Source organism: Pristis pectinata, chromosome 5 (assembly GCF_009764475.1).
Source record: "Pristis pectinata isolate sPriPec2 chromosome 5, sPriPec2.1.pri, whole genome shotgun sequence".
NCBI lineage: Eukaryota > Metazoa > Chordata > Chondrichthyes > Rhinopristiformes > Pristidae > Pristis > Pristis pectinata.
The window spans coordinates 105461015-105470095 of NC_067409.1; the positions used below are offsets into that span (position 1 = coordinate 105461015).

Genomic DNA, 9081 nt, shown 5'->3' on the forward strand with positions numbered 1-9081 from the left:
GTATTACTACCTTTCAATGTTTCCCCTCCATTGAAATTGGGCTGCCTGACCCAGATTCATACATGAATCCACAATAAAATGGAATTGTGGAGCTTCTACCTCCCGAGGGCAGATTCAACCTTAATCCCATCATGGAGAACAGCATGCCCTACAATCTTATTTGAGTGCAAGTGATAAGCATTTTAATCACCGTTGAAACAGGCTTGTCAACAATGATGAAATACACAAAACCTCAAACAAGCCTAGACTTGCTAAGTGCAGTAACTGTGACACAAAAGAATAAAGGCACAGGTCATTAGCAGTTTGAATGAAGTAGATTTCTAAATTGGAAACATGACCAAGTTAAAATGGGTTACCTTAGACAAGTTATAAAGAAATAACACGTTGTATGGTTTCCATACTGTATTGTCATTTTAGATCAACCTTGATGTTTCTAATTCTACTGTAACATTGAATTAAACAATGTATAATGAAATGCCATTCCAGCTGCTGTCACTCAAGGACAAAGCAATGCATCACAGAAACAGAAAACCCACAATACTCAGAATGCCTAATACAATTCCTCTACAATGATCTTTATGAACATAAATGATACCTATTCTGAAGAAAGATCAAATCACAAAATACTTGAGAGAAACTTCTCATGAATGAGTGATGCACTGCAATAATGCAGTTTTCAAATATACATTGTACAATTCATGCACAAGTTTAAAAATATTGTCTTTGTACTTATGCTGCCAACAAGGAAATTGCAGCTTAGTGGAGCAGTAAATATACAAACATAACGGTAAGTATTTAAAATAAGTACTACTTTGAAGTATTTACAAGGAGAAGTAGGAAAAAAGTGCCCTCCCAAACACCAACAAGGTAAAATGCAGTACCTCCTTATAAATGACTGAAATCAAAAATGTAGAAAGGACAAACAATGTTTTAATGGAGGTGATGTTACAGCAGCCAGGGATGGCCATAAGTAGAATCAGTTTGGGTGGTGGTAAGAATGTCATAAAAATGGTGAAAGCAGTTTGAAATCCCTGACACTGCACTGTGGGGTAAATATTAATCAGGAAATAATAAAGCTTACAACAAAGGTAATACAATGGTTGCGAAGGACATTAACCTTCATATACAATGGAGAAATAAAAGTGGGAAAGGTAGTTTGAAGATGTGTTCAAAAAATACATTTGGGATAGTTTCCTCAAGCAGTTCGATATTGATTTAACTCGTGACCAGGTTATTTCACATCTTCAGTTCTACAGTAGGCCAGGATTAATCAGTAATTTCAAAGCAAGTAATTTTCAGGAGAAGGCTGATCATAATAAAATGGAATTTCACATCGCTTTAGAAAATAGCATAATTTAAATCTAAAACTAGTCACTTACACTTAACCAAAGCCAATAATCACAAGATCACAAGACAAGGGAGCAGAACTCGGCCATTCGGCCCATCGAGTCTGCTCCAAAGAAAAGGGGAAAAAGAAAAAAGAAATGAGAAATGGGGGAGGGAGGGGGGGAAGGAAGTCTGCTCCATGAGCAAAAAAACTATTCTAACCCCAATTTCCTGCCTTATCCCCATATCCCTTGATACCTTGACTAATTAGATATCTATCTATCTCCTCCTTAAATGCCTCCAATGATCTGGCCTCCACTGCTGTGTAATGAAAGCCAAATTAGCCAAGGTTGATTGGGAAATTGGAGTAAAAAGCTATAATAATAAATAAACAATGACAGACTCAGAAATATTTCATACTTGTTAAATAACATACACATTTATCTCAATTTACAAAAGAGTTGACTTCCTTGGAAGCATTTTGCTGAGTGAAAATTTGTAAATTAGAAAATTTAGAAATTAGAAAATTTAGGTGAAATGCGTCAAGGGTATTTTGGTGCCATGTAATCTTACATGTAGTGAATGGCACACTATTCATTATAGGAAAAGATAGCTTCATAGATCCTGAAGTGACATTACTATTGAACATTCATAAATTGAGGAATATCTATATATTCTACTGAGAAATGAAAAACTGAAAGCTTTTCAGCCATGGAAAACCAAAGAGATTAAAGAAAGCATTAGGTTATAAGAGTCCATACCCATTTTTAGGAAGAGTACCAAACCCAATGATTGATAAAGGTGGAGAAAACAGAATGGGCGTAAACTGGTAAGAAACATTAAAAAATCTTCAACATGTGTGTGATAACGAAGAGAAGAAAGTTAATGTGGACCATTAATGAGGAACTCACATGAGCACATACATTACAGCAGGAAATTCCACATACTTTAGAAAGGACAAAAATTTCAGATATCCATAAAACAAAATGATGTGCAACTTGTATCAGCACTGTTAGGTATGGAAGAAATTAAAGGGGGGGGTGAGCCTGACTTCATGGATGGTAAATTAAATGGAAATAACCATATTTAATATTTGCGATAATAAGAACCATTAAAAAGTGTGTTTTATTGCTGACAGACTCAATGGTCCAAAATGCCTGTTTCTGTGCTGTATCTGTGCTCTCTATGACTCTATTAGAGGAAGAGATCAGAGAAGTTATTTTGGGGAATAAGGAAATGGTAGAATAAACATTTCAGACATGCTTTTATTTAGCATATTCTCATCTCACATTCAAAATATCTCAACGTGTTGTAGAGCCAATGATGTATTTTTGAAGTGAAGTGAATGTTGCAAGATAGGATACACAACAGGCAATTTGCTCATAGTAGGCTCCCATAACAACAATCTATTAATTACCAGATAATTTGTTGTCCAATTATTAATTGAGGGAGAAATTTAAGATAGGACACAGTGATCTGCTCTTCTTCATTATAAAGCCATAAAATATTTTATTTCCCAATCCAACACTGAAATTCATAAAGAGTCAAGGGTTGGAACACAGTGGTCAAAATAGCAGCCTACGTTCATGTGAATTCGACAAAATGGCAGAATGTATTGCATCCAAATTTGCTAATGCTACAGAACTGGGTGGAAAAGTAAGCCAAAAGGACTTTGCTCAGGGATATAGAGAGGCCAAGTGAGTGGCCAAGATGGGTGATAAAATATGACAAAGATTGTCTATTTTGATGGGGAAAAAAGAAAAGCAGAATATTTTCTACATAGTGATAGAGCAACAAGGGTGATAAAATAGTGAACATATAAATCCATATTTGCTTTCTGTATCATGACTGTCTTTGAACATGAAATACAGTAAGTATATCTGTAGATAAAGCAAGCAACTAGGTACATAGGCCTTTATTCTAAGGAGACTGAATATAAGGACATGGAGGTCTTTATGCAATCATACATGACTTAAGTAAGGTCATACCTGGAGCAGTGTGTGCAGTTTTACCCCAAGAACCTGCGGAAAGATATACTTGCTTTAAAAGTGGAGCATCATAAATGTGGTCAATTGATGCCTCAGATGGGAGAAAAGAAGAATTTTCCTGTAAGATGGGGTTGAGTAGGAAGTACCCACCCTGAATGAATTTAGACAATGAGAGGTTGTTTGATTGAAACATGCAAGATTCTAACAGCAGTAAAAAACTGCAGATGCTGGAAACTTAAAACAAAAACAAAATGCTGGAAGCACTCAGCCAGTTGGGCAGCATCCATGGGGACAGGGAAAGAGTCGTCAACACAGGTCAAAGACCATTTGTCACACTTCTAAACTTGGATTTAGAAGAGAAGATCTGTTCACCCAACTTTCTTGATTTCTTTAAGCAACTGACAAACCAAGTTGAGTGAAATAAACTCCAGTAGGCTGTTCACTTACATTGCCAAATAGCTTGTGATAAACTTCCACATGCATCAAGAAGCCTCTTGGTTCTTATTCTCAGGGCATTTTCAAACATATAACCAGATTAGTCTGGCATTAACAATCAATGTGACAGAGTGAGTGAACAGTGGGAATTTTTTTTAAATCGACAAGAAATGAAGGATCTATGACTTGATACAACCACTCTGTTTCTTCCCCAACAAATGCTGCTTGACCTGTTGATTATTTCCAGCATTTTCAATTTCTTTTTATGATCCTACAAGACGTTCAGATGCAAAGAGACTGCCTCAAGAATCCAAAACTCACATCGTAGTTTCAGGATTAGGAATTGACATGGTAATCAATTTTATCAGAAGACTGCGAATCTTTGGAATTCATGGAAAAATATATTCAGGAATGGGACCAATGGATTTTTAAAATCCAAGGGAATAAGCAATAGGAAAATCAGAGCAGAATGTAGACTTTACATAACAACACAAGAATTGGAAGCACAAGACCATCCAGCCCATCAAGCCAGCCCCACCATTCAACACAATCACTGTTGATTCTTCTTCTTCAAGTACTAGAGAATTCCAAAGATCACCACTATATGGTGAAGTAATTTTTCCACATCTCTGTCCTGAATGGTTGCGACTCCTAGTCTGAGACTCCTCAGCCAGGAAAAATGTCCACCCTGCGTCCATGCTGTTGCACCCTGTTGGAATTATGTAAGTTTCAAAGAAATCGCCACTCATTTTTTTAAACTGTCAAGAAAACAGGTCTACCTTACTCAAATCTCTCCCCATACAACAAACCACCATCCCAAGAACCAATCTGGTAACTTTGCATTGCCCTCCTTTCATACAGCCATTATTTTTTTAGGAGCATAAAACTGTGCTCAACACTCCGTGTGCAATCTCACTAAGGCCCTATATAATTGCAGGAAGACATCTTTAGTTCTGTATTCAAATCCTTTCATAATAAAGGTCAACATACCATTTGCCTTCCTACATGCCGCACCTATATATTAGCTTTCAGTCACGTGTACAAGGACACCCAGATCCCTTTGACTACCAAAAGCAACCAATCTCTCACCACTTAAAAAAAGTCTTAGCCTTTATGTGCATTTAAGTAGGTGATCTCTCTTTTTTCACAATATATACCATCTGCCATGTTCTCGCCCACTCTCTTAGCTTATTTATATTGTGAAGGCTCTTTGCATTCTCCTCCCTACTCACAATCCCACCCAGTTTTGTGTCATCAGCAAACTTGGAAAAATAAAATTCACTCTCCTCAGGCATATCATTAAGATGGATTGTGAATAGCTTGGGCACAAGGATTGATCCCTGCAGTGTCACACCAATCAAAATCTGACAACCCAAGAAAGACCTATTTATTCCTGCTTTTAGTTTTCTTGAGATAAAGGATCAGTATATTCATGAAGAATGGCAAAACAAATTATTGCTTTATTATTTGTTAATTCACAGGCTAGTTCAGCATTCATTTCTCATTCCAGATCACCTCTGAAAACAATGCAGTTAGAAGTCAACCACATTGTTTTGGGTTTGAAATCACATATAGGATAAACTGTGTAAAGCTGGCAGATTTCCCTCCCTTATGAACATTAGTAAACCAGATTGTTTTCTTTTAAAAAGACAAAACGGTAGCTTCATGATCACCAGTATTGACACCAACATTTTCTTTAAATTCTAGATTTATTCAATTACATGTTAAATTCCCATTATTAAATTGCTGTGGTTGGATTTGACACATAATGCTCAATCAACACTCCAGGCCTCTGGTTATTAGTCCAGTAACAACCACAATGCTACTGTACTCATCAAAAAGCCATAAAGTCTCCTCTTCCATTACCTGTTTTTATTTTCAGGGTGATTTATTTTTGTGTCCAAACCAGTTTGGTTTAACAACTAACTTGACAGGGTGAATGGACAGTGAATAATTTCTATCATTGAGAAATGGGCAAATGTGGTACCCACTTTCAAATCCAGATTCCATTGGACTTATTTCAACGTTTATTAAAAAAAAGTTGATTATTAGCAGCAAACACGGACTCAACATGGATTTAGAAAGGAAAATCTACACAAACAACCTCCTCTATTTCTTTAAGCAACCAACAAATGGACTTGACCACACTAAACTGGAGGCTGTTCACTTACGTTTCCAAATAGCATTTGACAAATTTTTATGCAAAAATTACTATTTTGTCCCAAATTTGAGAGGCAGGCGGCAGAAGTTGGAAATGGTGGATGGATTGACTCAAGGAAAGAAAATGGGTCAATGAAATGTTAACGGGAAAGGTGAGAACTTATGGACATCTCAGGTCAACAACACCACTGTTCCAAATTAAAATTTATGACATGCGTTCATAAATTTATTAAAAATATGCTCAAATCTGTGGACAACACAAACTAAGCAGGGGGAAAGAGTGTTGGGCAGACAGTGCAATCAAAATGGGCACTCCACAGATAGATTGTTCTGCTCTGCAGTTGCAGCAGGAGCGTAAGGATTAGAGTTGGACCTATGCAGCAGGGGCTGTGATGAAGAAATCAGGAAGTTGGCAATAAGAGTTGAAGCTATGATGAAGTGAACAAGAGTGGGAATCAGTGGTCTTCAATTATGGGACCTGGAATGGCAACAAATGGGATGATAATGACAAGTAATCTCCTTTCATATTCATATTTCCTTACAACATTGGAGGAGGTCATTCAGCCCACCGAACTTATGCCAGTCCACAGAGCAATCCCATTTCCCCTATTAATTTTCCCTCTAACCTTTCCTCCCCACACTCCCATCAGCTCTCCCAGATTCTACCACTTGCCCACATACTAGAGAAATTTGCAGTGGCCAATTAACCTAGCAACCAGCATGCCTTTGGGACACGGGGACTGTCACCACCGGCTACATCAGCAAATTTAGCCCCATTATTTGAAGAGATGGCTCCATTTGAAAACCACTCCAATACATTCAACCGTGGAGTTAGATAGTGCAGTTAAATCACTGTGACTTGAAGTTTTGTTCACTCACCATGCATAACCACAGTGAAAAACCATAATTAGAATCTCCTCAAAGCACAAGTTATCACACATCACATGGTTTAGAAAATTCCTCTCTCCAGCCCCAGAAGAAATAACAGGTGCATTGCTGTTTAACAATTTAGCACAGGTATCTGCACTCTTTACAAGTTTGACCCTCAGAGTCAAATGAAAGATTATGAAGTTGGTAAATATATAATTCAAACACTGTAAGCACTGTTTTACACCCAGTTATAAAAGTGATGGGGATAAGATATTCAGGCCACAGATACTAACTTCTTCCTCCCCAGAGTTCTTCCCATATTTTAAATCTATTTCCCCACAACATAAAGCTGAAGAAATTCTAATCAAATACTAACATTTTGGCAAATGAAATAATAAGTTTTCTTACCTTCAGTACTCGCGTAATACTCTGTCTCCAGAGGTGTTTTCTACCTGCTCTCGACATCATTCTGCAACTTAGTTCAGTGTTTCAAGCAATATATTGAAACTTTCCATCAGTTCGAAACAATAGACCACAAACTCACCAAAAGTGAAGTCATACCTGGCAATGCCTTAACTGGCTTTTTCAAATTCTGAATCATGTTTTATCAATCTGAGATTAGTAGTGTAGCTATTTAATCACTGTATAAAGCCCAACAAGAACAATGGCATCCAAAGACATTAATTATTTCCAGTGCTTTTATATTCAGACGTGGCAATGCACAACACCCCAAACTCCAAGTTGTCAAACAATTCATAATAAATTGTTTAGTTATGTTTATGATGCCAACAAAGTATATATGCTTACCTCCATTTTCAATCTCCCAAAAAGACTGATATACAATATCTAATGATGTTCCACTGAGTTAAGAATCAGTGGTTGTAACTTATGAATACTATTACCTGAATAAACATTTCCTTTAAACATAATAAAAATTACATGAATAATTTTACATCTCATTGGTGACTTCAATTGAATTAGTATTTATTTTATATTTTCACTATGGTCAGCAATTTGAGAGGTTAATACTAGGAAACAAAACAATTATTGAAACCAATCTCAGTGTTAGCAGCAATAAAACAGCCTGGCTATGCTAAATTGCCTGGCAAGTTAGAAAGCAGAAAACAGAATTACTGAGGCTGCTAACAATGAGGGATAAACAGTTTTACACAGAGACCAGTTCAACATTTACATTAAAGAGTTGGATTAAAAAAATTGAAGTGCAATTACAAAATCTTTTATTTGAAAAAATGGTTACGGGGTATTATGTCATATCTAAATGTAGAGAAGATCTGCTGCTCTATTTCTGGATCTATTCTGAACTTTCAAGTATTATGGGGACCTTTGTTGAACTACTTTCAAAACCACTGATTTGGTGCTTAAAGTACAGATATTAGCCAATACTGTTATGTCTTTAGGATGTTTTTTCTGTCTTTTTTTAAACCAAACAGCTTCGGTTTTGGTAGTGGGGTTAGAATTTTTTATATCATAAAATTATTCCAAATTATTAATACTAATTAGCTATCATTTTTATTAATATGAAGCATTGTGATTTCAAGTGTGATTCAATACAATATATTTTGTAACATTTTGTTTTTTCCTTTGTTTCATGTACTTTGTATTTTTTTATTTGGAATTAATAAAAATATTGAAAAAAAGAAAAGTGTGGCGACTCACCGTCTAGTCGAGCGAACTGGCTCGGCAGTCGGGTCGCGCGGTGTCGGAGCGACGAGGCCCAAGATAGCGGCGGGCCTCGTCTTTCCGAGCGACGGGGAGAACCCGCGCGCGGGAAAGTCCTGATGACGTAGGACTTACGTCATTGCCGGTTTTTTGGGCGGGAGTTTTCTCCCTTAAAGGGCCCGCGCAAGGCGGGAAAATAAACCAGTTCTGTTTGGCAATCCTCCGAGTGAGTCTTGTTTTATTCCGCGGTAGCAACCGCCACATTGGTGACCCCGACGGTCGACAGCGCAGCAGCCAACGCAGTGGCCCTCAAGCTGCCCACCTTTTGGACACTTCGGCCCACCGTCTGGTTTGACCAGGCCGAAGCGCAATTCCACCTTCGGCAGATCACCTCCGACTCCACGAAGTACTACCATGTGGTTAGCTCTCTGGACCAGGAGACAGCTGCCCAGGTTGGAGACTTCATCCAGTCGCCTCCAGAGGAAGATAAGTACCTGGCTTTCAAAGACCTTTTGATCCGGACCTTCGGCCTCTCCCGTCGTGAGCGCGCCGCCCGCCTGCTTCATCTGGATGGCCTGGGGGACAGATCCCCATCCGCCCTAATGAATGAGATGCTGGCATT

General features: G+C 37.8%; 1 protein-coding gene across 1 annotated transcript in view; it reads right to left on the minus strand.

The window, feature by feature from the left end:
* dnah5 (dynein, axonemal, heavy chain 5) overlaps nt 1-7380 on the minus strand; it is a 176787-nt gene extending 169407 nt beyond the window's left edge. The window contains 1 exon segment of the mRNA XM_052016973.1: nt 7324-7380. Coding sequence (XP_051872933.1) covers nt 7324-7380 — 57 coding nt within the window.
* Nucleotides 7381-9081: the final 1701 nt, after the last annotated feature.